Source organism: Tachysurus fulvidraco, chromosome 21 (assembly GCF_022655615.1).
Source record: "Tachysurus fulvidraco isolate hzauxx_2018 chromosome 21, HZAU_PFXX_2.0, whole genome shotgun sequence".
NCBI lineage: Eukaryota > Metazoa > Chordata > Actinopteri > Siluriformes > Bagridae > Tachysurus > Tachysurus fulvidraco.
In genome coordinates this window covers 16,597,243-16,624,695 of record NC_062538.1, presented here as the reverse complement: position 1 = coordinate 16,624,695, position 27,453 = coordinate 16,597,243, and the positions used below count along the sequence as shown (strand labels likewise).

The following is a 27,453-nucleotide window of genomic DNA, read 5'->3' as shown; positions in this document are numbered from 1 at the left end:
TCGTACGTACGTGAAATATACAGACGTAAATAACACTATACTGTACAAGACAAGACGAAACAGACATTGATAACACTAGACAAGACATTACAGACAATTAACACTATACTATACAAGATAATACAGACTATACAAGACATTACAGACATAAATAACACTATACTATACAAGTCAAGATAATACAGACTGTACAAGACAGTACAGACATAAATAACACTATAATATACAAGACAAGATAATACAGACTATACAAGACAGTACAGACATAAATAACACTATACTATACAAGACAAGATAATACAGACTATACAAGACAGTACAGACATAAATAACACTATACTATACAAGACAAGATAATACAGACTATACAAGACAGTACAGACATAAATAACACTATACTATACAAGACAAGATAATACAGACCATACAAGACATTACAGACATAAATAACACTATACTATACAAGACAAGATAATACAGACTATACAAGACATTACAGACATAAATAACACTATACTGTACAAGACAAGACGAAACAGACATTGATGACACTATACTATACAAGACATTACAGACAATTAACCTCTATACTATACAAGATAATACAGACTATACAAGACATTACAGACATAAATAACACTATACTATACAAGTCAAGATAATACAGACTGTACAAGACAGTACAGACATAAATAACACTATAATATACAAGACAAGATAATACAGACTATACAAGACAGTACAGACATAAATAACACTATACTATACAAGACAAGATAATACAGACTATACAAGACAGTACAGACATAAATAACACTATACTATACAAGACAAGATAATACAGACTATACAAGACAGTACAGACATAAATAACACTATACTATACAAGACAAGATAATACAGACTATACAAGACAGTACAGACATAAATAACACTATACTATACAAGACAAGATAATACAGACCATACAAGACATTACAGACATAAATAACACTATACTATACAAGACAAGATAATACAGACTATACAAGACATTACAGACATAAATAACACTATACTGTACAAGACAAGACGAAACAGACATTGATGACACTATACTATACAAGACATTACAGACAATTAACACTATACTATACAAGATAATACAGACTATACAAGACATTACAGACATAAATAACACTATACTATACAAGTCAAGATAATACAGACTGTACAAGACAGTACAGACATAAATAACACTATACTATACAAGACAAGATAATACAGACTATACAAGACAGTACAGACATAAATAACACTATACTATACAAGACAAGATAATACAGACTATACAAGACAGTACAGACATAAATAACACTATACTATACAAGACAAGATAATACAGACTATACAAGACAGTACAGACATAAACTAGATTTGTAAAGTTTGTCGTGACAAACTTTGATGTTGGCTTTGACGATGCAAGTATTCGCAAAGGCCGGTGCTTTTTGGAGGTGAGTGGACATAAGGGTCAGTGTTACTTTTTGGAAGCAAGTAGATAGAAAGCTAGGGTGCCAAAACATTTGGAGGTAAGTGGAGACGAGCATGTGACGTCACATGTCCATATTGTAAAAAGTTTTTTGATTTTGCATATATTGGGAGCGGGGCTGTGGCACAACCGAAAGGCCAGTCGGTACACCAATTTAAAACTTTGTTCAGAGTATCACCCTAAAGGAGCTGGCCGAGTTTGGTGTAGACAGTTCGAAAGCTTGCCGGGTTATAAACCTCCAAATTTATAATGGGAGTCTATGTGAAAAATGGCCACTTTGAGACCTGGTACCGGAAGATCGGGTACTCAGATCGGTTAGAAAAGTCATAGCAACAAACTTCAGACCAGCATCTACAACTTATCTGAATTTGGTGCATGTAGCTCGAAAGCCCTAGGAGAAGTTACTCTTGATATAATTATGTCTAAGCTTAAATGGGAAAACAGAATGTTTGCTTCTACAAAGCCAACATAATAACGCTATACTATACAAGACAATACAGACTATACAGACATAAATAACACTATACTATACAAGACAGTACAGACATAACACTATACAAGACAATACAGACATAAATAACACTATACAATACAGATGTGATACAATAGACAATATAAGTATTAAATATGAATACAGAATATAGTATGTATAGTATAGTGTTATTTATGTCTGTATTGTCTTACAGTCTGTATTGTCTTGTCTTGTATAATATAGTGTTATTTGTTCCTTACAAATTCCTTATGTGTGTCAATACACTTGGCCAATAAACCTGATTCTGATCTGATTGAGTCTGATGCTGATGTGAAAAAAACAGCCAATCAACAATGACATTCTTATAAATCCCGCCTCTCGTCTTGTCATTACCCAATCAATGAGTGTAAAACGCTGAGAGCGTCCTTTCGCTGAGCATCACTCCGCGCATGCGCGTTCTCACATTGATAGAGTGTGTCTGAAGGCTCAGCAGGGCTCCTTGACGTTCGACCAAGATTAGAAGTTTATTTATTTTTTTTGTGTGTTAGTGACAGCTTGTGTGTGCAATTCATTCACCAAACGGACCTATACATGGCGGACGAAACGACCCAGGGCACAGAACAAATATCGCTGCGTGAGTATGGCTTTCAATTGAAACTGAAATCTGTGCTAATTGCAGCAAAATGCGCTGCGTGTTGCATCAGATCGCGTTAGCATTAGCATTAGCTTAGCGTTAGCTTAGCATTAGCTTAGCTTCCGTAACTGTAATTTCACATTTGATAGCGCAAAGCATCATTTTAGAAAGCGGTTCGTGTGTCCAACCTTTTATCATCGTGCATGTGACAAACCCATAATCTTCCATCTGTAACACGATTGATTTAAAGTCTACAGGACGTTTTACTAATGATACCATATGTGATGAATTAACATATCAGATCAGAATCAGTATCAGAATCAGGTTTATTGACCAAGTGTGTTGACGCACACTTGAAATCTGGTTAAGAATATGAACATGAATGTATTGTGTAGGGTGTTGAAGTCCAAATAGAGTCATAGACCTGCACATAGGGTATTTGTTATTACATCATAGCACATGTGTTACATACAGTATATATACCTAGGGAGTATGAGTAACAGCTGGAACCAAATTCACATTTGGCCAATAAACCTGATTCTGATTCATATAAAACTAAAGCCAGGCTTCATATCAGCGCTGCACAGGTTTGGGGAGTTGTTTGGGGTTTAGCCAAAATTCTTTTCAGCATTCTAACCATTGGTTTGTCTTAATGTTTCGCACCGATTGCAGATTGTGTAAGTACAGATTATTACATGCCATGCTGAATGAAATCACTAAACATCATGTTTAAATACTGCAATAAGACTCACTCCAGACTTGCTCATTGGGGATAAATACAAACACATTTAAATATATCTATAGTTAAGTTTTGTATTTTAATAATCTTATATTCACCTTTTGTTCTATGTTTCTGTTCTGTAAAGCTGCTTTGAGACATTGTCAATTGTAAAAGGTGCCGTATAGTTGAATTGAGTTGAACTGAGAATACTACAGTCAAAAACAAGATGTGGTTTTCATTCCGGTTTTGCTGTTGCAGTGAAAAATCCACCCTGTAAAAGAACATATTTGCTTGTGATATGATATCAGTCTTTGAATAGAAAATGTGACTTAACCTTATGTCCAAAGATAGTTTGGTGTCTGTAATTTTTTTATTCAAATCTCTAAATGTGACTGATGATTGCTCAAGGAGGATTTGCAAAGCTCAACTGACAGCTATAAAATGATCCTAGCTCTCGCTGAACTAGAGCGAAAGCAGAACATAGTAGCTTTCATTTATTCCAGGTATATCGTTATTGAACCGGCAGAATATTACATCGATCTTAAAAGATTACTGAAATTGTACAGCGTGTCATGTTGAGATGTGTTTTGTTGTTCCAGGGGAGCTGTATGTCTCTGATAAACATGGCAGTGATCAGGATGGAGATGGGACGGAGCAGAAACCTTTCAAAACGGCATTGAAGGTAAATGAGAGAGAGATCTTATGTTTTCTTTACAGTTTACCTCAACTAAACAATAAAGTTAAATTTTGCAATAACATTTACATATATATATATATATACTTATATAATGTGTGTGTGTATATATACGTATATATACATATATATACGTATATATACATATATATACATATATGTATATATATGTATGTATTTATTTATTTATTTATTTTTTAAGCACATCAAATGTGTTTTTTTTTGCAGTTTTAAAGCGAACCTAGTACTAAAGATTCTAATATTTATTCATTTTTCTAGGCCCTACTATTTGCTGGAAAAGAACCATTCCCAACCATTTATGTGGATTCTCAGAAAGAAGGAGAGGTGAGAGAGAAAAAGTGCCACTAAATGTACTTGCATTCCTTTTTAAGTCACCGTTCCAGTCTGATCTCTTTTCTCTTTCTTTATCTATCTAGCGCTGGGCTGTGATTTCGAAAACCCAGATGAAGAATGTGAAAAAAAACTACCACCGGGAACAAATGAAGACGGATGCGAAGGAAAAGAAAGAGGTAATCACTCGCAAAGTGCTGTGATAGTTTAACAGTAAATCTTTCTATAAATGACGGATTATTAATATACAATATGTGACCGCTGACAGGCGGGAGATGCCGAGAGGAGAGAGAAAAATCTCGAGGATGCCAAAAAGGTTATTATTGAGAAGGACGCCAGCCTTCCAGAACCCACACCGGTAAAGTCAATCCTCAGATTATTAACATTCTCTAGTTTATTTCTCTGTACTTAATTTTTTTTTCCCAGGACATTAACAAAGGTTCTTTGCAGTAAAGTGAAAACAGTCATCCGAATGCCATGCAGAGGTCATTAGATAGTTTTATTTAAGTCTTATATGCTTTGTATCTGGCCACAACTTCCTGATTGTCATATTAAGCATTTCCTAGATCTATACAAGCTCTGCTTTCGGTTATGAGTCTTGCTGAATAGTTTAACAGTTTTTTTCTTTCTGTTTCACTTTTCTAACCGTCGCTCAGGTGAAAATAATAACGGTTGGATTTTTATTCATGTTGAACATTTGTTTGAGGACACAGTTATATGACAGCCATGTTTTCAATTTTGTCTTTAAACACCATTAACGTTTCTCCCAATTTAGCGCACTAAGGTACTGCCAGGTTTGTTTAAATGGTATCTTGAAAATAATTGGCTGCTCTGTTCTCATCAATGCAAACGAGGCCTTAACTTATATTTGAAGCAGTATAAAAAAGATTAAAAGTTTGTTGGCTATTAAAAGATAAAAATGTTTGCACTCTCTTCTCTTTTGTCCTCCTCTGTAACTGGAGTTTGGTTTCACATGTTAATAAGTAAAATCTTGTTTTCTCATAGCCTTTTGTTTCCGTGAGGGTTGAACAGTGTTCAAAGGAGTATGAGCATATGTGGCTATTACGTTTGTGTAGATTAAGTTTAATGTGATGAATGTTGGTGGATGTTATCACTGGTTATAACTTTAAGTGGTTAAGTACGGTTTGGTCTGTGTGCGTCAGGTTAAGATCCATCTGCTGGAGCCACTGAGGGATCAGAGAGTCAAAGTGTTCGGCTGGGTGCACAGGCTACGCCGTCAAGGTATCACACAAACACACATATTCCCTACATAATGTAATATAACCTTGTTCATGTATCTACAATTACATGGCACATGAGCTAAATATACATATACATTTGCTTCAGGAATTAAGAGTTTAAAATAGAACATACATAAACAAAGACACAAGAAGATGACACTTCAAACCTTGCAAAGCTTTCGAAACAAGTATCTGAATCTTAGAATATCACAAACTCCCAAATGATGGAAAGAGTCCGTGAGAAGGTAAAGTGGATCAAGAGGCTAAGGATAACTGAAGGCAATAGAGAGTCCCAAAAATCAAACTTTTGTCCATAGCATCAAGCCTAAAGTTGAATAAAAACCAAACACTGTTCATGACTCAACATCCATTCTCACAAAGAAGCATGGTGGTGTTAGCATCCTGAACTGAGAAACCTTTCAGTATTAATTGCATCAAATACTGGATTGAAACCTGTTCAAATCTGCAAGAGACTTGTGGTAAAGCTTCATCATCCAGAGGGACAATGTTCCTAAGCTTGCTGCCAAAGCTACCTGGAGTGGTTAATAATATGACACGAATGATTTATCGAATCAAAAGCGAATCCTCAGACCAACTCTGAGTTCTATAGCCTGTACTTAATCACGTAACCTCAATACCGAGGTATTAGTACGAAATCCGTGTCATATGTTACATCTCCAGTTAATAGAATATTCAGTTAAATATTTTAGTACTATAGAGGTTTGTTTTCTAATCAGATTGTGTGTGTTTCTATCTTAGGAAAGAACCTCCTGTTCATTGTGCTGAGAGATGGAACTGGATTCCTGCAGTGTGTACTCACCGATAAACTGGTAATCAACAGAAATCGATTACTATCTATCTAGTAAATTATTATCGTAGTGGTTAAAGGTGGGGTGCACGATGTTTGAAAGCCAATGTTGACATTTGAAATCACCAAAACAAACACGCCCCTAACCCAAATGGGTGTCACCCCTGTTTTGATAGCTCCGCCCATACATACATACGTAACCCAGGCAACTGTTATGTTGGAATCTGCTAGGGCAGCTGGCCGATGGGATATTTTTATCAATAAATGAACTTAATGAGTAATACTATGGTAATACAGGTCAAATGTGTTTTTGTAGTACTATGTGTTGTACCTTGAAAGGTTTAGCGCCGTTTCACGCGGAAGACGTTCAGTTCTCTCCGGCGCTGGAAAGCTAATCATATATTAACGCGCGTCTTGCTTCTTGCCTTATCGTAAGTCTTTTTTCGCTTTTCGTTTTCATCCGCCATGTCAGTGTTTCAATCGCTTTTGGCTAATGTCAGACATGCACACTGAACACTCTCTACACCACATATTGACAAGACCCGCCCCTTTCTGCTCATTGGCTACATGTTTGTTTTATTTGTTGGCCCGACTCAGTTTTCTGAAACATTTCTCAAACGTCGTGCACCCTACCTTTAAGTAACATGGCAAAAGTCCTCGATATCTTTCTATAACATTATATCATAATATGTGAATGGTTAAGGAAATCGAACCTCTGCAGAGTCTCGATTTATGGGTTTCTCTAATGATCTCGATTACTTTTAATGTAAAACAGTTAATAAAAAAAAGGGGTAAATCCACTACAATTTAGTCGAAGGGAACTCAAAGTGGTGTAAGTCTATTGAACTGCATTTTTTAAATAATTCTATATTAAGAGAGTTTATACAGAAAAGTGTTAAATGAAATCTATTGAAATTTCTATTAGTATTTTGTAGCTGGATTAAATAAAGTTAGCGGATATCAATCTGGAACCTGTTCAAAAAGAATCAGGATTTTTTTACTGATCAGTGTGTTCATTTCATTTGCTCTGCTTGTGTATTTGTGCGCTGTACATCCAGGTGAATTAATGAATTAATGTATGATTATTTTCCCCCCCTAGTGTCAATGCTATAACGGGCTCGTGTTGTCTACTGAAAGCACAGTGGCTCTGTATGGAACATTGAAGCAGGTTCCTGAGGGAAAACAGGTACCATGATTTAGGAAAAAAAACATCTGTTCTGTTAGTTCTTGAATGTACGAGATGAAATTCAAAACATTAATCTGGTTAATTACGATTGTTAATTATATGTGATTGATGTGATTCTGGGGGCACGGTGGCTTAGTGGGTAGCACGTTTGCCTCACACCTCCAGGGTCGGGGTTCGATTCCCCCTTCCACCTTGTGTGTGTGGAGTTTGCATGTTCTCCTCGTGCCTCGGGGGTTTCCTCCGGGTACTCCGGTTTCCTCCCCTGGTCCAAAGACATGCACGGTAGGTTGATTGGCATCTCTGGAAAGTATGTGATTGCGTGAGTGAATGAGAGTGTGTGTGCCCTGTGATGGGTTGGCACTCTGTCCAGGGTGTATCCTGCCTTGATGCCTGATGACTCCTGAGATAGGCACAGGCTCCCCGTGACCCGAGAAGATGAGAATGAGTGATGTGATGCTTTTAGGGATGTGATAGCTTAGTGGTTAAGGTGTTCGACTACTGATCGGAAGGTTGTGAGTCTGAATCCCAAGTCCATCAAGCTGACACTGCGGGGCCCCTGAGCAAGGCCCTTAATCCCCAATTGCTCAGTTTGTCACTCTGGATAACATATTAGATTATACATAAATAGTCATACATACAGAGTGCTTAAGCTTAGCCAGTGGTATACATATCCATATAACAGTTATTTTCTGATGTGAAGCCATACAGGTCTCAGTATATACTGTAGGTTGTTACTATAGAAACAACAACCGAATCAGAATTAAAGCTACGATGTTAAATAAAATGAACCAGTCAATACCTTCTAACCCATGAGCACGAATAAGTCAGTTCTGTGGTTTAATAAGTATCAAAGTAAATCATAATGAAATTGAAAACAAAATAAAAATGAAAACAACCGAGACCACCCACCCATCAAAATTACACTTCCTGTTCTTCATCTGTTTGAGTGACAACAACAACTCATCATTTTATCATTTGGTGCTGCGTCCAAGGCTCCAGGAGGCCACGAGCTGCACTGTGATTTCTGGGAGCTGATCGGTCTCGCTCCGGCCGGCGGCGCCGACAATCTGCTGAACGAGGAGTCGGATGTGGACGTTCAGCTCAACAACAGGCACATGATGATACGGGGAGAAAACGTGTCCAAAATCCTGCGTGTGCGATCCACGGTCACACACTGCTTCAGGGAACACTTCTTCAGCCGTGGCTACTATGAGGTGAGACCGCGGGGGGGAAAGTAATCTTCTATACGAGAATAGTTACACTTACACTTACATGGCTATAAAGATAACATACCAAAAAAATAAACGTAAGAAACTATTTACAAATGACTAATAAATAAAGACAGCATGGAAGTTTAATCTATTTCCTGTATGTCACATTAATTACGGAAAATCTGCTTCAATGAAACAACATGGATTCCACGTCATTATCCAGCAGCCTTAAAGCTAGCACTTATTCCAGCACATCTTGTTTTTTTTTTTGCATTTTTGTTATTATTTTATCACGATCAAATATATATTTTAAATAAGTAAAAATAATGCACAGGATCGTGTGTAACTGAGACACGACTATGTTTTCGGCAAACACTCCCTAAGACCATATACAGATTGGTGTTCCTTAAATCCTTAAAATCCAGACCTCAATCCAATTTGTGCCGATGCAGAATAACAGAAAATCTTATATTAATAATAAAATAAGGTTTATTTATTTATTTGTTTGTTTGTTTTATTTATTTTTACAGTGTTTAAGCAATTATTATTATTATTAATATATTTTTTTAAATATTTGATTTGTTTGTTTGTTCAAAGTTTCAGACATTAAAATGAAAGAAATGAAAACTAAAATAAACGTAGGAGACGTTATGGACATACCGATTGAGATGCGTGTGTCCGTGTGTCTGTTTTTTTTTGTAGATTACTCCTCCCACTCTGGTGCAGACTCAGGTGGAAGGCGGCTCCACCCTCTTCAATCTGAATTATTTCGGAGAGCAGGCGTATCTAACCCAGTCATCGCAGCTTTACCTGGAGACCTGCATCCCAGCGCTCGGTGACACGTTCTGCATCGCCCAATCATATCGCGCTGAGCAGTCTCGCACACGCAGACACCTGTCTGAGTGAGTCGTGCACACACACACACACACACACACACAAACACACACACACAGTTTTAAAATTCTTGTCTGAATGCTTAGCAGCTGATTCCTTTTATTATTATTATTATTATTATTATTATTATTATTATTATTATTATTATTATCATCATCATCTGTACTGCATTCAGTCAGTAAGAGCACATTACTTGTGACATATATTAGTGAACTGTGATCGAATGTTCTTTACGATAATAAACACAGGTACACCCACATCGAGGCTGAATGTCCCTTCATCAGCTTTGAAGATCTACTGAACAGATTAGAGGATCTGGTGTGTGATGTGGTGGATCGTGTCCTGAAGTCTCCTGCTGCTCAGCTGCTCCACGATATAAACCCTGTATGACTTCCGATTCCTTTTTCTTCTCCAAAATAACATGTTGAATTTTATAACTGAAAAGCAAAGCTCTCATTAATAATGACTGGGACAATATGAAGGTTTTCTTTTTAAATATATGTTTCTATTTTCTGGGTATTTTGTAGTTAAGCTTTTGGGATAGTTTAGTGCCATTTACACCAGAAGGCACAACAAATTTAAACATAGCAGAGTTAGGTTGTAAATGGATCAAAAGAGATTTCTATAGTAACTTTCATTTTAATTCTATAGTAATGTAATTGTCTCTGTTTCTGTGTGTCTGTCTGTGTGTCTGTCTGTGTGTCTGTCTGTTTGACTGTGTCTGTCTGTGTGTGTGTGTGTCTGACTCTGTGTGTGTGTGTCTGACTCTGTGAGTGTGTCTGTTTGTGTGTGTGTGTCTGTTTGTGTGTGTGTGTCTGTTTGTGTGTGTGTGTCTGTTTGTGTGTGTGTGTCTGTTTGTGTGTGTGTCTGTTTGTGTGTGTGTCTGTTTGTGTGTGTGTCTGTTTGTGTGTGTGTGAGACTGTGTGTGTGTGAGACTGTGTGTGTGTGAGACTGTGTGTGTGTGAGACTGTGTGTGACTGTGTGTGTATATATATCTAATAATAATCTTGAATTTTTTATTCTGTTAATTCTTTTTCTTTTATTATTCGTTATTTCTTTTATTATTCCTTATGTTTACCTTCTGCTCTATGTTTATGTTGTGTAAATAATGTCTATTGTAAAAAGCTCTATGCAAATAAACTTGAATTGAATTGTGTCTGTTTGTGTGTGTAGAACTTCAAGCCCCCCAAGAGGCCGTTTAAGAGGATGAACTATGCTGATGCCATCACATGGCTTAAAGAACACGACATTAAGAAAGATGATGGGACCTACTACGAGTTTGGAGAGGTTTGTCTCTTTAAATTCATCTGAAACTTTTTGGAAACATTTTTACACTTCATTTCATAGCAGCTAATATAAAACATCTGAACTCCTCAAGATGCAGAAATTCAAAGCAAACGACAACAAAGATCAAATGCAAAAGATAACAAATGCATTGAACTGAAACAGCTTTTAACTGACAGACTCCTAAAACATCAGCGAAGGTCAGATCAGCAAGCAAAGGACTAACCCATGCTGAAGAACAAAATGCACTTTTTATTTTTATTATATGATTTTTTTTATTTATTTCCTTCACGACAACATGAACATATTAATCACACTATAAAATACAAATGTGAATTTATTTAAATGCCTGAAACAAAATCTGCAAAGACTCGCTTGCTTTCCTGTGTGTGTGTGTGATGTTAACTCCATGACTGTTATTCTGTCTCAGTCTCTAATGCAAATATCTCTCTACATCATTTGACGTCCTTGTTCTTGTTTCCTCACTCCTTCTGCTGTAGGATATCCCCGAAGCCCCTGAGAGGCTGATGACGGACTCCATTAACGAGACCATCCTGCTGTGCCGCTTCCCAGCGGAGATTAAATCATTTTACATGCAGCGCTGTCCCGAGGATCAACGCCTCACTGAATCGGTCAGGAAAACATAATAATCCACAGTTTAATTTAATCACTCATCAAGCATTAATATATTTATCTTAAACTAAACATCTCTTCAATAGAGTGAGTCACATATTAGACAAGAATTCATTAAGGAGTGAATACAGCAGTTATTTCTTCCCCTAACGTTTGCATTATAATATTAGAGCTACGATATCGGGAAACACAGAGAGAGGCTAATTAATTAGTACAATGACCATAGCGTTGTCATTTCCCTCTTATTACACTCTCGTAACACAAAGTATATAAATAAATAATACGCCGTTAATGTTTTTTTTTTTTTTTTAATGTAGTGTTTAGTAGAACTTGCTGCTTTTTAATGCACGCTTCAAAGTAATGTGTAAGAACGTGTGACCAAGCAGTCATTTTGAGTTATACTAAAGAAAATGCAACAGGTTAAACATATTAAAGGAAGTGTTATGTAATAAATCAGTAAATAAGACCGTCATGTAGATGTCAGGATCAATTCCTAACGTTTACTCATAGAAAACATTCCCAGTCGTAGGTTAGTTAGTTGGATCTCTGATTTATTTTAGAGCTGGTGTAACTGAGGGAGGTTTGTCTATCAGAGGCCAATTGACTAATGGGGTTTTTACACCTGGTCACTTCATGTGTTTTCTGTGATTAGATAGCTATCCGATGGTAAAAAGACCAGGTCTAAATGCCCTCCGAAACGGTTTCGAGACGGATATAAATCCGATCGCTCAAACCACTTCAGGAGGTGGTCTGGGACGCATTTCAGATGAAACTGGACAGGTGTAAATGCATGTGGTTGTTCAAGCCACATACGTCAGTGCTATACTCCTCCCAAACTGAAGTACGTCACTCGCAGGGGACTCGCGAGTCATGCATCGCGCCAGAAACAAATGTTTTCCCACCAGTGCTGGCTCTGATCTTTTACCCAGGTGTCTCGTTGGGTCTTAAAATGCAGCAAACAGTAAATGCTGTTTTTTTGTAGCAACCGCATACACCAAAGCGTGTTCCATTTCAATTACCCCGGAAATGAGGTCAAATATATTTGCATATTGGGCGGGAGTAGAAAGATTTGCCAAGACGCATTTATGTGGCCTATTGTAAATGGAACAGGTTTAACAAATCATATAGCTATCGGATCAGAGAAAACACACGAAGTGACCAGGTGTAAAAAGGCCCTAATTGTCTGACGGCTTGACCTTGACTCGATATAAATGTCTGACCCACTGGAACTTACAGGGCTAATTAAAAGTGACACGGTCTGTCTAAACAATTAGATATGGATGTGCTAAACCACTCGCCAAAACTATAGTTTGTTGAAGCTGTTAAAAAAAAAAAAATACAGCGATGACAAAAAGCAGAACAGCCTGTATGTCTTTACCTTAAGAAAACTTACCTGAGCATAGAAAATTCTAGAAACATCTAGTTCAAATAGTTTTCTGTGTCACATCCAGTGTCTTTTTGTTGGTCAAACCGAACACACTTTGCATTAAGGATCACAATCATTTTAAGAAAAAACTAAATAAACTCTAAATTACTGCTGGATTTACTTCTTCTATTAGTTATGAATTAATGGCTAATAGTGATACTAATACTCTGTACCTCACTTGCTCATGTCCAGAAATGGAAGCAGGACGTCTCTATTAGGTTTTTAATATTAGATGTTGTGTCAGTTGTGTTAGATGCAACAATTAATACTACAGGTGAGGAGTTTACATGTTCGTCCTGTAAAATGGATCAGTGCTTGAAATCTGTTATCGGTGTATTTACTACTGGAAACGTTGCTGTGCAGGTTGACGTGTTGATGCCTAACGTTGGTGAGATCGTCGGAGGGTCGATGCGTATCTGGGATGCCGAGGAGCTCCTGGAGGGCTACAAGAGAGAAGGCATCGACCCCACTCCATACTACTGGTACACTGACCAGGTGGGTGTACAATATAGGCACAGCAGTATTCTGTGTAAACTGCTGAATTCGATATATTATACAAACATCTCACTACAGAATGCCTCACATTAGCAGCAAGAAATCTGATCATTGAAACCCATTGATTATTGTTATTACTATGGCAACCAGCAGTAGGAACACCTACTGACAACTTCATGGTATATCGGTACTTTTGCCTTTTTTTTTTTTTCTTTTTTTTTTTGAATGACATGGCTGTAACACAGTTTCAATATGCTTTACCATAACATTAACATATTTAAACATCAGCATAATATGCTTAAATGAACCTAAACATGCTTCTTTTGTGCTTTTGTTTCAGAGGAAGTATGGCACATGCCCTCATGGTGGATACGGGCTCGGCCTCGAGCGTTTCCTTACCTGGATGCTGAATCGTCACCACATTCGAGACGTGTGCCTCTACCCGCGCTTCATACAACGCTGCAGGCCTTAAATGTCCTTAGCAAACACACACAAACCTCTGTCTGGTCTGCTTTATCCATCTCTCAAGCACATTGCAAGAAATTTAAAGATTTAATCATGCTGAAGCATGGGATGGAGTCATTTATTGCCTAATCTCTCTGTGCTGAATATTTTCTGCCCGCTAATAAACATTCAAACTGTATCTCTGTGTTATTAGACTCGTTTTTTTTTTCTGGTGCTGATCTCCAGGTCAGATTTATTATATATTATATTATTACAGATTTATTTTCTTAAATAAAGGTTTCCGTAGCTAAAAGAACAATAGGAGTTATCATTCTGCTTATAAAAGACTCATAGATTCATTGTAACAGGCATGAATTAGGTCTATATCATGCTGTAATTACACGCTTGGTACAAAACATTTCACTGTATTCATTTCATTCCAAGAAAATAAACTGTACCAATAGAGATTATTAAATCTTCTGTAACACTTAGAAATTGAACAAATGACAAAGGAGGATAATAGTAGCTTTTTGTATGATTTATCCTTTTCGTTCCCCTTATATTGAGTCACTCAGTTAACAGCTAAATATAAACACCTTCAACATCAAATTACAATTATTGTGCACAGATTTCTTGAATAGTTAAATGCTTGTTTTTTTGTTTTTTTTTGGCATGAGTGACTCAAATCTTATAATCTGCTGCAAATCTCTTCAAAATCCAAGATCAAGTGATGATTTTAAAAGAAAATATTTTTAAACCTCTCTAGCTCGTTAAGATGCACAGCATGGTCCAAGGGTCCAATACTGATACAATGAATCCTAGAACATTCATTTATATATATGTCTTATATACAGTATATGTCTAGTATGTGCTATATTAAACACTATTTATTCTGTTTAAGATTTGTATAACCTCCACCTTTACGCCTAACCCTAAGGTTGTGGGTTCGTGTCTCGGGCCGGCCACGACTGAGGTACCCTTGAGCAAGGCACTGAACCCCCGCAACTGCTTCCCAAGCGCTGCAGCATAAATGGCTGCACTTCGGATGGGTTAAACGCAGAGAACATTCTGTGTATGGGTCACCGTACTTAGCCGTATGTCACTTCACTCACTCTTCCTGCAATGCAGACTTTTGTTCATTGGGTGTCACTGTAGGCTTTGTTTAATCATTTCAAGAAAAACAGAACAAAGAAACGCAGAAGCCGGCATTGAGTGTTCAAGCCTATTCTTGGTCAAGATTAATGTTAATGTTGTTGATGATTATGTTGATGTTGTTGTTGGTCACAACTACGGATCCTCTGTTCCACATATTACAGTAGATTTGGTGCAGATTTTACTCCGGATGCCCTTCTTGTTGTAACCCTCGCATTTTATCTTGGGAGTTATTTCTTCATCAAGGTTAATATGATGCCTTAATGTGTAAAGTGAAACACTGCAACACTAGATTAAGAGATGTAGAATAAGAAAGAAGGAGAAGAAGCATAGCTAATTCATTTTTTTATTTTAGGTTAGGGTTAAAGGGAGATGTAGACACAGAATATATGTGAAAGAAACACACAAAGATTTCCATCTGTTATTATCTTCGGTTTTGAGGCTTTTTTCATGTAGGATTTTTATGCGATGTATTGATGAAAGCAGTGTTAGTATTAATTTGTCATTAATGGCATCCTGTTAACTCAGGACATGTCTGGATCTTTGGTGTTTTCTTGTTTCAGGATGTTTTAGATTTTATTTTTAGAGATTTGAATATTCTGAACACAACAAGAAACACCCACACACACACACACACACACACACACACACACACACACACACACACACACACACACACACACACACACACACACACAGTGTAGAAACTCGAGTGAAAGCTACTTTAAGCTCTTGAATTTCTGGTATTTTGTTCTGTAAAAGTGGGCGGAAACTATGATTGACATTAGGTGTATTTGGTGATGCACACTGCTAAAAGGCCATGTCAGTGAGGATTTCTAAAATGTCAGGTTTCTCTTTTCCCTTGTGAAGTTCCGTCACATTTCAGTTGGCTTTTGAATAGAAGAGGCGGGTTGGCAATTTTTGGGAACAATACTATTGGGGGATGGAGATGGGAGGGAGGGTGAATTAATGAGTAAAATGGTTGAAAACGATTCTCTAATTACAAGGACAAAAATGTATTACAGGGAGTTAGATAAAAAAAAATGTATATATTATGTATTATTTTATATAATTTTATTTTGGGACCCGTACACAGGATAGCTTCAAAGGAATGAGGTACAAATACAATAAACTGATGAGGACTAAAATAATACAAATGACGAGACCTAATCATGATCAACTAATGAAATGGTTCACATTTATACCCAAGACAGTGATGACACAATGAGGAACAGGTGTGGAGACAGACATGGCCGAAAGTCCGGGCTGATCCCTGACAGTACCCTTACCTGCTACCATTATTACCCCAGTTCTGGAAAGGCTTCGGAAGCTTCAAAAACTGCCTTCAGGGGTCACTATGAATATTTGGTAATGCAGTATGGCCTGACTAACGTGCTGATGATATCCCACACTTTTGTATATGAAATCTTGAACTGGTGTTATAGTGTATATAGAAGGTATTTTGATATATTCTATGACATCAAAGAACCACTTGATCCAAGAACGCACTGTGCTGACCCGCTTGCTACAACATCAACTTGTGGTCAATGGGGGAAAGTGTGAATTTCACAGAAAAACTTTCACCTTTCTCGACTATGATTTCGATGGCTAAGGGGTTGAAATGGAGGTGAGAAAGGTACGGGCAGTCACTGTGAAGGCCCACTCCTTCCACTATTAAGGACTTACAGTGGTTTCTGGGTTTAGTGAACTTTTAACAAAGCTTCATCAGGAACTACAGCTCTCTGGCTGCCCCCTTGACTTCACTATTACAGTATGTGGGAAACCAAAAAAATCGACATGGACTGAATCGGCTCAAGAGGCCTTTGTGAACCTGAAAAAAATGTTTTACCAGCGCACCCATTTTAAGACCCCAAGACCCTACATCACCCTTTGTGTTGGAGGCGGATGAATCCAGTTGCGCGATTTTAGGAGGCTTTAAAATACTTTAGTTACATATAATAAATGAGGCTATGTTAACAAGCAGCATGTTTCTGAAAATCTCATCTAACAACTTTATGAAATATATTTGAAATATTATAATTCTAATTAGAAATGAAAGGACATGAATGAAATGACAATGATGTACTATTTCATCTAAGCATAAGCTCCTAGAGACTTGAATTCACAACTGAGGATTGCAAAAAAAAAAACCCAAAAACAAAAAAAACTCTGCCTGGGATGTTTGTGTTCAGTTTGATTAATTAAAAACTGTTGTAAATTAAATAAGCTCATTAAAGACACATGCGAGTTCTTTATTCAGGTCTATAATCACAGCCCAGCTGTTGTTTCTCACGCCATGCTTTCACACTCAAAACTTGTCCTGTCATTTTTTTCCTTTTTAACATATCATATACAGTATGCTCTAGATACGTAACAGCCTCTGAACATTTAACAGAGACTCAATGCCACAATCCGGGCTATTTGAATTGCTTTTTTTCCCAACTAATAAAAAAAAACAACCCAGATTTATTCACTGAAGGCTTTGTCCTTATTAAGAATAACATTTCGACACCTTTAATAGGACCTTGTTGACTACCCCTTGCCATTACCACTCCCTCTTGAAAAATACTGTTTGTTTATTTAGGCAGGTCAGAGAGTGTAACAAGTGCTGCGAGATCGTCACGAATTCGAGCATCACACAAATTAACTGCGAATTGGCTGCAAACCAGAATCTAATAAACTTCTTTAACACTGAGATGGTTTGAACACAAAGATTACTGTCCAACATAATCATCTTCAGTGATAATAATGACCACGTAGTGACTGAGTTTATGGGCTTTCTTGTTAGATGAACCTCTGTACCAGCACATCAAGCTCCTAGCACTGTTGGAGGTGAACAGACATCCACGGCTTATAGACAGCGAATAGCAGAGACCATGTGTATCCATTTAACTCAGAGAATCTTAAAGTAAAACAAAAAAGAACAAAAAGAACATATTTTTTTTCTGGGTTGGTTGCCAAATCTGTTGCTCGGCTTCTGTTCAGTTTTACTTGTCTTATACACACACACACGCACACACGCACACACGCACACACGCACACACACACACACACACACACACACACACACACACACACACACACACACACACACACACACACACACACACACACACACACACACACACACACACACACACACACACTCGTCCAGAGATCACTCAAATACATTTTTACTCCTTCTTGTCCACAAACGTCTCCACAGTTCATAACACCCCCAAATGCTACATCATTTCTTCTTCTTAAAACCTCGTATATTCATTTTTGCTCTCAAATATCCAAAGTTTGTGTAGTCAGGGTGCAATAACACTGTGTACGTTATTGTGTAACATGTGTATCTGTATTTGGAATTAAAGCCACAATGTGTGTGGCCTAAGTTATTTTTTTTTATTTAAATAGGAACCATATTGAACACTGAAATTATCTCCTTAAGTGTTATCAGATCCTGGATTCATCATGCTCGCTGGTTGTTCATGCGCCCTTCTGAGATTTCCTTTAGCTTCGATATCTCAAGAACTTGTGATTGAAAGTTTGTAGGATTTATAGAAGTTTGGTCTATTAACTCTAACTTTGACAGTTCCTCAACCTGAGCTCCATCATTCGACTTTTTCTTTCTTATTCTGTTCTTTTTCTTATAATATACTAACCAGAAGCCAAATTTAGACCAAAGTGATGCTGACTCATTACTAACGACACTGTAAATGCGTCGCATGACACATAATAAACCGAGAACAAAGTTCTAAAATCCAAGGTTTCTTCAGAGTCATGCTGTTACCTCGGAACAGAATTTAACACAAGCAACGTGAAGCCATTAAATTCATTCTTTTGGCTGTGGCAATGTGACGATGTGAGGAAAGTTTTTCTGAAACACATTATAGCCCTGATACTTACTGAAAAAGATTTGGTCAGCACACTATATCCGAACATCACAGCTGACCGACTTCAATTTGCAGCAACTGAACAATGCACTCATTCCTGAAAGGTACAACGTTCAGGTACGACACATCCAGCATCTCATCCTTCTACACCTCAATTCCTTCTACTTTGAATGCTACAGAGGGAAAGAAACTAACACCACAATGTATTTTAACAAGTCTAAGGAAATGTTATTTTTATAGGCATAATTAGATCATTATTCAAATGTGTACTGTGTAGTGATTTTGGCTCGCAAAGCAAGGTAAATATTTATGAGTAATTATAACGCGTTATAGTGACTCTAAATATTTTAACCTAAGTTGAAATTAACGGTAATGGAATTAACGTTACACTTATTTGGTCTGTTCGTCCGGCAAACAGGCCATGTAACCTTTATTAATTCTATGAAGGAGGTATCTTCCTGGCCAAGGAAGGTTCACTCCCCTTTTACTTTACACCGTAATTTGAATTAAATTAACTTAATAGAGCATGTAGTTCAGACCAGATGTTGCAGGTACCTTAAGTTTGTGAGTGATACTCAGAGACAATCACTTGTGGCACAAAAATATGGCATTTAATGAATGAGACAAACAAAACATAAAACTAACTATACAAACAAACAAAAGAAATAGGGAAAACGAAGATGAAAATAAAATAACACGAAATTAAAATTGGGAAAAGGGAGGAAGAGACTGGAAAGAAGAAATTAGAGAAAGGAAGGAAAGGAATGGCAAGCTTAGACTTCAAAATTAATCACACCCTAACTGGGAAATCGTCACCGGAAACTTAAATTCACCTTAAGACACAATACAAGGTTCATACTTAAAATACACATCTAAATTGATTGGTAAAGGAAACGGTTACTTGCATTGGATTACTGCACAAGAGTCCTGATGCAACAGAGAAATTTCTGAAGAGTCAGTTAGGGTGGGGTCAGATGTTCTTCCAAGTTCTCCTGAAGATCAGAGCAGTTGTCGTTCTTGGAAGTGAAGCTTGCTGGAACTTCTTTGAAGGAAGATGGAGTCGTCTTGAAGCTGTTCTGAAAGTCTGACCACGGATTAGTGGTGTTTGTGACAATTTAAAGGTCCCGAACTCCACCCATCTTTGGGGAGATGGCCAATACTACGGCCAAGATTTCGGAGGGAAAAACTCCCTTTGTTTCAGGTCTCTGTGGGCGTGGTTTAACTATCAAACTTTTAGATGACTTTAAAGTTTTATCCAAGGTGTATTAAGACGGTATGGCACCTTTCGTGCTCAAATAAAATACACCATTGTTTGAAAAACGAGTAACCGATAATTTTGTGGTCATTTGGATACTAAACATGAAAGGGAATGACGGTATAAAGGCAGCGGTACATTACATACACAGATCAGTAATCAAAGTGTAACTGATGTTAATACAGTGTTGTGTTCTGACACATGAATAAAATACACCCCTGTCAGGAAAGTAAGGAGCAAATAATTTTAAGTCAGGCAAGCCTTAACAGAAGAAACACATTACAACAAGGTTATAAGAATAAGAATCTTAGAGTATCTTATCTACTTGTTTTATTAGTAAAAGGAATGTCTCATTGTGTTGTGTGTGTGTGTGTGTGTGTGTGTGTGTGTGTGTGTGTGTTCTGGTTGAGGGCCCCTATGAGTTCAATCAGAGAAGCGGCATGGGGTTATCTGGTCTTTGTGTAGGCTCCAGTCATTCTGGAGCCAGTTGTGTGTGTGTAAAACTGGGTTGCTCATCGGTTGATTGAAGATTAGATGCTGAAGTTTAGGGTGCCTTGGACCTGGAATCTAAATGACCTGTACCAGACGCTACAACTGTTTTGTTATTTATTTTAACTGCATGGTTTTTTATTGCTGAAATATCCATGCAAAGTAGTAACCTCAGACTGCAAAAAGAGGTATTTAGAAACTAAGATAAACATAATGAAGTAAAAGTCTTTTAATATGTAAAATTCAGAATAACAGTAAGAAAGACGTCAGCATCAATAAGTAAGTAATTAATATTTCAATTAAATAATCGATTTTTAAATTTAATAAAAAGCTCTGAGCACATCATTAGCATGAAATTTAGCAATGAAGGTCCAAAAATCTAAATGAAACCAAAACAAACCAAACCAAAAACAACATAACTGCATTTACGGTGACATTTACGGTGATTTACTCTCTCTCTCTCTCTCTCTCTCTCTCTCTTATATAGCACTTCAATTCCCATTGTCGCAAAGCAGCTTCATAGAATTATAGAAACAGAAGAGAGAGAGAAAAAAGAAATAAATATATATTAATGATAAAAAGTAAAAATAATGATACAAACAAACAAACAAACAAACCAATATATATATATATACAATTAAAGTTTAAAATTAATTTAAAAAAGATTAACTTAAGATTTATGATACTAGATATCTATCCCTATCCCTAATGAGCAAGCCGGAGGCGACGGTGGCAAGGAAAAACTCCATGAGACTATATGGAGAAGAAACCCATCCTCATTTGGGTGACACTCTACAGTAAATAATGTAAATGTAAATAATGTCCTTGGAGAACACTGTCTAAAAAGAGCTTCAACTAGGCTGAGATCCTATGAATGCAATAGCATATGATTTACACCATTTTCAAGCTCATTAAACCATGCAGCTTGTCCTTGTGCCCTGTTGCTCTGAGCAGAGTCATTCTGCATGAGACCACTCTCATCAATGTTTCCTAAAAGGATTAAGATGAGCTGTCAGAATAACTTTATACTGATGTACAGTGCCCCTTTGCTCTAAGGGCACAAGTGCACAAAAAATCATTATCACAGCACAAGAATAAAATGTTTCCCATGGTGCAACATCAATATTAACCCAAAAGAGATCTGTTTAAAGCTGTGATGTGAAATCCATTAAAGGGCAAAACTTTAGTGCCCATGTAGTGTTCACCTAAGCAGGTTTTATTTATTGCATCATTGTTGGAAATGGCCTTCGACTTGTCCACTTTATGCTTGATGAAGCTGAAAAAGAGTCAAACGGTGCGTTTTATGAGCGCCTCAAGGCTCAAAGGGAATTTTTTGGCAGAGATGAGAGGAAACTTAATGCCGGCCTTGGTGTATTGGGCCACATCGGGCGTTTTTCATGTTTTATTTACTGTGAAATTCTCTAAATGTATGAACATACTCTTTTGATATAAAAAATGCTTCAAATCCTCTGTTACACAATGCAAATGTTAACAAAAAACTGTATTTATAGAATTTTTAATATTTTTTTGATGATACATATATATGTAATGAAAAAAAAAGCATCTCAATTAGCACAGAAATAAAGTCATGATGCTGGAATACATGAATTAATAACATTAATACAATGAAAGGAAAATGGTTGTAATTAATAAAACACATGGAAATAGGATGGAATTCTTCATGCTAGGAAGATAACGATGATATATTAATAACAAAGATGAATAAAAGTCACATCGAATGCAGACGACAAAAGATTATTCAACATATTTCAACACTGACGAAATAGCAAGTAACTATCAACTCATAATTTAGACCTAGGTTATCTAGCCATCCATTTTCTGTAGTGCTTTTCCCACACAGGTTCATGGGGTCTTGGCATCTTTGCCAGGGGACTCAGAGCACAAGGCACAAAGCACCCTGGAGGGGATGCCACCCAATTGCAAAGTACAATCACACACACACACACACACACACACACACACACACACACACACACACACACACACACACACACACACACACACACACACACACACACACACACACACACACACAAACACACACACAAACACACACACATATACACACTCAGACAATTTAGAAACGCTGATCAGCCTACAGCGTATCGTTCGACTGGGAGAGAAGTCTGGAGTAGCCAGATGAAACACCAGAAGCATGGGGAGAACATCCAAACATCTCCATTGAAGTGAAGATAAAGGTTGTCTTTGGGCATATGTTTTAGTCAGTGGGAAATTCTATGCATAAACTATGTATACTCTGCTTCTATAATCCTTATGAAAGGCTTGTGCAATATGGTATAAAGTCATTATCTCCTTCTGAACATAGCTTGAAATCTTGATTATCTCAACACAGAAATACATTTATGAATGACTATAATGTACATAAAAATGTATTTTGATATGCATTTTGTGCTGTTCAGGAACAGCTGTGTCTTGACTAATATGTCAGAAGTTTGGATCTTGTGGTTTGTGTGTTTAGTGCAGGATTTAGTCATGTCTAGACTTGTCTGGTTATACATTAAAAGCAGCAAGTAAGAGAGGACAAACATTCTGGGATTTAGGACTTAATGGCAATCAGACGGCTGTACAAAGGCAGTCAAATATTATGTGCCAAAGAAAACATGGGACTTATACTGTCTGAGATTTGGAATGGAGAGTAGAGATAATATCAGCTCTTAATCTCATAAGGAACATGAAAAAGTACTGTCTGGGATTTGGACTGTAAGAAAGGACTTAAACAACAATATAAACTGTAAGGGAGATTTTACACAATGGCATTTTACCCAGACACTTTGCATGACTTCAGCCTTACTTTCTCTTTGGGGTCTTCTGCTTCTTCCCTTTCTCGGGCTTCTCCCTCCAAATGGTATCCCACCATCAGCTGATACACCAAAACGCCCACTAGGGCACCGATAAATGGTGCGAAGATTGGAACAAAGAACCAGTAATCATTCACTCTGCAGCAGAAGAAAAAGAAGAAAGTAGATCCAATTAGTCTAGTTCTAGTTGGATAAACCTAGAGCAACAAACTACAGGGAGAGAAATGTATTGTTTGATTCAGCATCATTGTGTTTCTAATCAATGAATGACTGCTGTGTGTGGGGAACGAGTCAGAAGAGAAATGTGAACAGAAATTATGGAGTGGTGTGAAGGCTTAAAAATCGGACAATGATATAAAAGCATAATGCATCTATATATTTTTATATACCAGATAAAACCTTATACCATCTACTGCATTTCACTTAAATCATTTAATACTTCATTTAATCCCCCCAAAAACTGCTCCTTAGCTCTAATTAGGAATCCAAATCATCAGGAAAAAGTATTAACATGTAAATTTTAAAATGTCACCATGTCTTCTTGCCTCCCTAACTCATGCCTTCACTCACTATCTGATTATAATATGCAAATGCAATAGTTAGAAAATCTGATCCTTTACGGTACGTTTGAATTGAAATTTAGACTCCAGTGAGGTCCAATGAGGAAAACCTGTTGACAGAACAGAGTGATATAATGTCAATTATTTAGATTCCTTTGCTGACATTTACTGCATAGGTAGACACCCTTATCCAGAACAACTTATATTAATCTCATTTCTTAATCAGTCTAGATTTAATGGCCTTGTTCAAGCCCCAAGCAGCAGAGGTATCACTGGGATTTGAACTTGTGACCAAGCGAAAGGCAACCAACTTAAGCACCAACTATACAACATCAGTACTCAGCACTTTATGCCTTTAACAGCAAACATGGCGAAGATTTCATCTCATACTCTCATTGTGAATCGTCATACTCTTAGAGATTTACTTCACGGTAGTCCAACCTGTCCTGAGCATGTCCTTTGTTATATTTTATGAGGCACTGCATATAAAGATGTAAAATATCTTCTCTACTTATTAAAATAGTATGTATTAATATAGTTAAGTACTGACGTGAAGACTTCACTGCCCCAGCCTGCAATCGATGTAAAGATTCGAGGTCCGAGGTCTCTGGCTGGGTTTACGGCATAACCAGAGTTAAATCCCATAGAAAGGCCAATAACCAAAACCACGAAGCCTACAGTGAAGGCTTCTAGCCCACGTGGGATTGGGTTGTTATACGGGTCCACGATGGCAAGTATACACACGATCAGTGCTGCTGTGCCAATCACCTGCACAAAAAGAACAGAACTCTTTATCAAATAGAAATTCATGGCAAAGCAATCCTTTTAAGACCGCTATTATTCACTCTATATTTTCTCAGCTCATGCCTTATATTCTCATAATACTATAATGTATCAAATTTATTAAGTTGGTGTCATTATTAAGTCATTATTTCTGTGAAATATTCACATTTAAGCTGAGATTTCTGGAAAATTTAATGTGGGACAATTCTTGTCTTACTTGATCAAAGAAGCCGTTGACCAGGCTAAGATGATTGGATGGATACGTGGCAAATATTCCAGCTGTAGCATTTTCACCCAACACAATCAGACTGCCTTTCCGATACTCCCAAAGTGCATCTGCCATCACACAAAGTGAACAGAGTTAGAAATTGTGGTAGGTGTACAGTCTCTAGCCTAAAGAAGAGCTACTAACTGATAACAACTGGATATACTGTATAGTTAGAGGGGAAAAAGGACAACTAGGATTGTCCATAGAGAAGGTTTTGGTACTTAGATACTGTACTTAAGTAAGCTATTGTAATTAACTATACAAATTCTGATCTCTTCACCAAATTTTTTCCCACTAAAACTCATACTTACCAAAATACATGCCAAATATGATTGCAGATCCAAGAAAGGCACCTATAGTCTGAAATATGAAGAATACAGGGAACTTCCTCCATGGTTCCCTACCAAGGATGCAAAGGGCAAAGGTCACAGCTGGGTTCAGGTGTCCACCTGTAGAACATCAAATAAAATATTTTATAAAATGTCAAAATATAAAAAATACAGTTAATCTTGCTACAGTTAAACAAGCAGCAGCTATCAAGCAACAAATATATACATATATATATATATATATATATATATATATATATATATATATATATATATATACTGTATATATACTGTATATATACACACATACACACACATGCAATCAAACGTTCAAACCCTGCGATCTAGATGTATTTAGAGTAGAGTATCTCACCTGAAACCTGGCCACACACCAAAATCCCAAGCGTTGCAGCGAAACCAAATGCGAAATTCACTGTCAGGAACATTCCATGCGATCCTTCACTCAGGACTAGCTGAGCAACAGCACCACAGCCAAACATCTGGATCGAGGGGGAAAAAATGTTATTTCAACATATCTCAGTATCTTTAAACATACGTATCTTGTTCTAGTCTCTCCATGGCCAGAACTTCTTGCTCAACTTCAGAACATCCAGCATACCAGCAACTGATTTTACTTTGAAGACTTTTATCTTTTATTGGTGAACCATTTTAAGGAAATGTATTTTAAAAGCAATCAAGAAAATCTAGGTTATTATTCTATGTTGGAGGAAATGACTCAAACTGTTCAAATAATATGAGATATAAACCGTTTTTTCAATACAGAACAAATTCAGATCAAAACTATTTTTCTGAAAAATAATTTCTGAATAGGCACAGACTCCCCGTGACCCGAGTAGTGCGGATAAGTGGTAGAAAATGATTAAATGAATGAATCTGAATCTGAATTTTTTTTTGAAGCTGTACTCACATTTTTTAAAACTCTTCACACATTAGCAAGACACCTGTCAGTGTGGATTCAACTGTGGATCATTTTTCAGAGCTTTGACAAAAAAAAAGGCATTGAATAAAAGGCATGGATGCTTCACAGCTCTAGAGTTCGATCCTGAGCTTGGGTTACAGTTTGCATGGAGGTCTGTGTTCACACGGGTTTTAACTTGGTTTCCTCCCATCTCTCAATGTGTGTGAATGTGTTCAAGGTACAGTATATTCACCGAAATGCTTTGTATCTACATAGTAATAACTATTCTAGTAAAGATAAATGAGAAGCATTTGCACTGAAAAGACATGGATTGACACAATTTTATATATTAAAAATATACTATACTATATATTATATAAATTATTTAATATATATATATATATATATATATATATATATATATATATATATATATATATATATATATATATATATATATACTGTTTATAAAAAAATAGCTCGGTAGATCTTTTTAATTCATTCTTTGAATGATTTTTTGTTTTATTTTTGATTCTCTTACTGAAAAAAAAACAACTGAAAAATATTCCACATCTTTCATGCTACATCATTTGTGTTATTGTTATTATTATTTTTTCTCATTGTGTTGTGAATGGTACTTTTGCTATTAAGGTGATTTTCTACCAAAACAGCATCATGTTGATGCGGTGTAATTATTTCAGATTTGCTCATCACGATATAAAGAACAGATAAATTGTTAAATCAGAACAAAATCTGCTTTGAAATCAGTTGTTGACAATGTTGTTTACTTGCATTCACTATTTTGAATTACAGACATTCCTCAGGTAGAAACACCCCAGAAAAATATAGCAAAAATTCCTGCAAGGCTTAGTGGACATGTTTTTTTTTTTTTTTTTTTTTTTTACAGTCGAAGAATGTGAAGTGAAGCTATAAATACCGTGTCTATTTAAGGGATAGT

At 36.8% G+C, this 27,453-nt stretch overlaps 2 protein-coding genes across 2 annotated transcripts in view; one reads left to right on the top strand and one right to left on the bottom strand.

Annotated features, from left to right (window-relative positions):
* The first annotated feature begins 2,443 nt into the window (after window positions 1-2,443).
* nars1 (asparaginyl-tRNA synthetase 1) lies at window positions 2,444-14,221 on the top strand. Its single transcript, XM_027133051.2, has 15 exons — window positions 2,444-2,634; window positions 3,955-4,037; window positions 4,329-4,394; window positions 4,487-4,579; window positions 4,669-4,758; window positions 5,564-5,642; window positions 6,401-6,471; window positions 7,549-7,635; window positions 8,628-8,849; window positions 9,549-9,748; window positions 9,989-10,124; window positions 10,914-11,027; window positions 11,525-11,656; window positions 13,447-13,578; window positions 13,919-14,221. Exons 1-15 carry the CDS (start codon window positions 2,592-2,594, stop codon window positions 14,048-14,050), a joined length of 1,680 nt encoding a protein of 559 aa, XP_026988852.2. The 5' UTR covers window positions 2,444-2,591; the 3' UTR covers window positions 14,051-14,221.
* A 7,729-nt stretch (window positions 14,222-21,950) lies between these two features.
* Window positions 21,951-27,453, bottom strand: part of aqp3b (aquaporin 3b) — a 7,014-nt gene continuing 1,511 nt past the window's right edge. Inside the window, exons 2-6 of the mRNA XM_027179184.2 lie at window positions 25,950-26,076; window positions 25,559-25,696; window positions 25,197-25,315; window positions 24,747-24,964; window positions 21,951-23,774 (exon numbers count right to left, since the gene is read on the bottom strand). Of these exons, the coding sequence (XP_027034985.2) occupies window positions 23,597-23,774; window positions 24,747-24,964; window positions 25,197-25,315; window positions 25,559-25,696; window positions 25,950-26,076 (780 nt within the window). The 3' untranslated portion in view covers window positions 21,951-23,596. The remainder of the gene's footprint in view (window positions 23,775-24,746; window positions 24,965-25,196; window positions 25,316-25,558; window positions 25,697-25,949; window positions 26,077-27,453) is intronic.

Coding starts and splice junctions, on each gene's coding strand:
- nars1 (XM_027133051.2), top strand. CDS start 2,592: ATGGCGGACGAAACGACCCAGGGCACAGAACAAATATCGCTGC. Junction 5,643..6,400: donor GCACAGGCTACGCCGTCAAG/GTATCACACAAA, acceptor TTTCTATCTTAG/GAAAGAACCTCCTGTTCATT. Junction 11,657..13,446: donor ATCAACGCCTCACTGAATCG/GTCAGGAAAACA, acceptor GTTGCTGTGCAG/GTTGACGTGTTGATGCCTAA.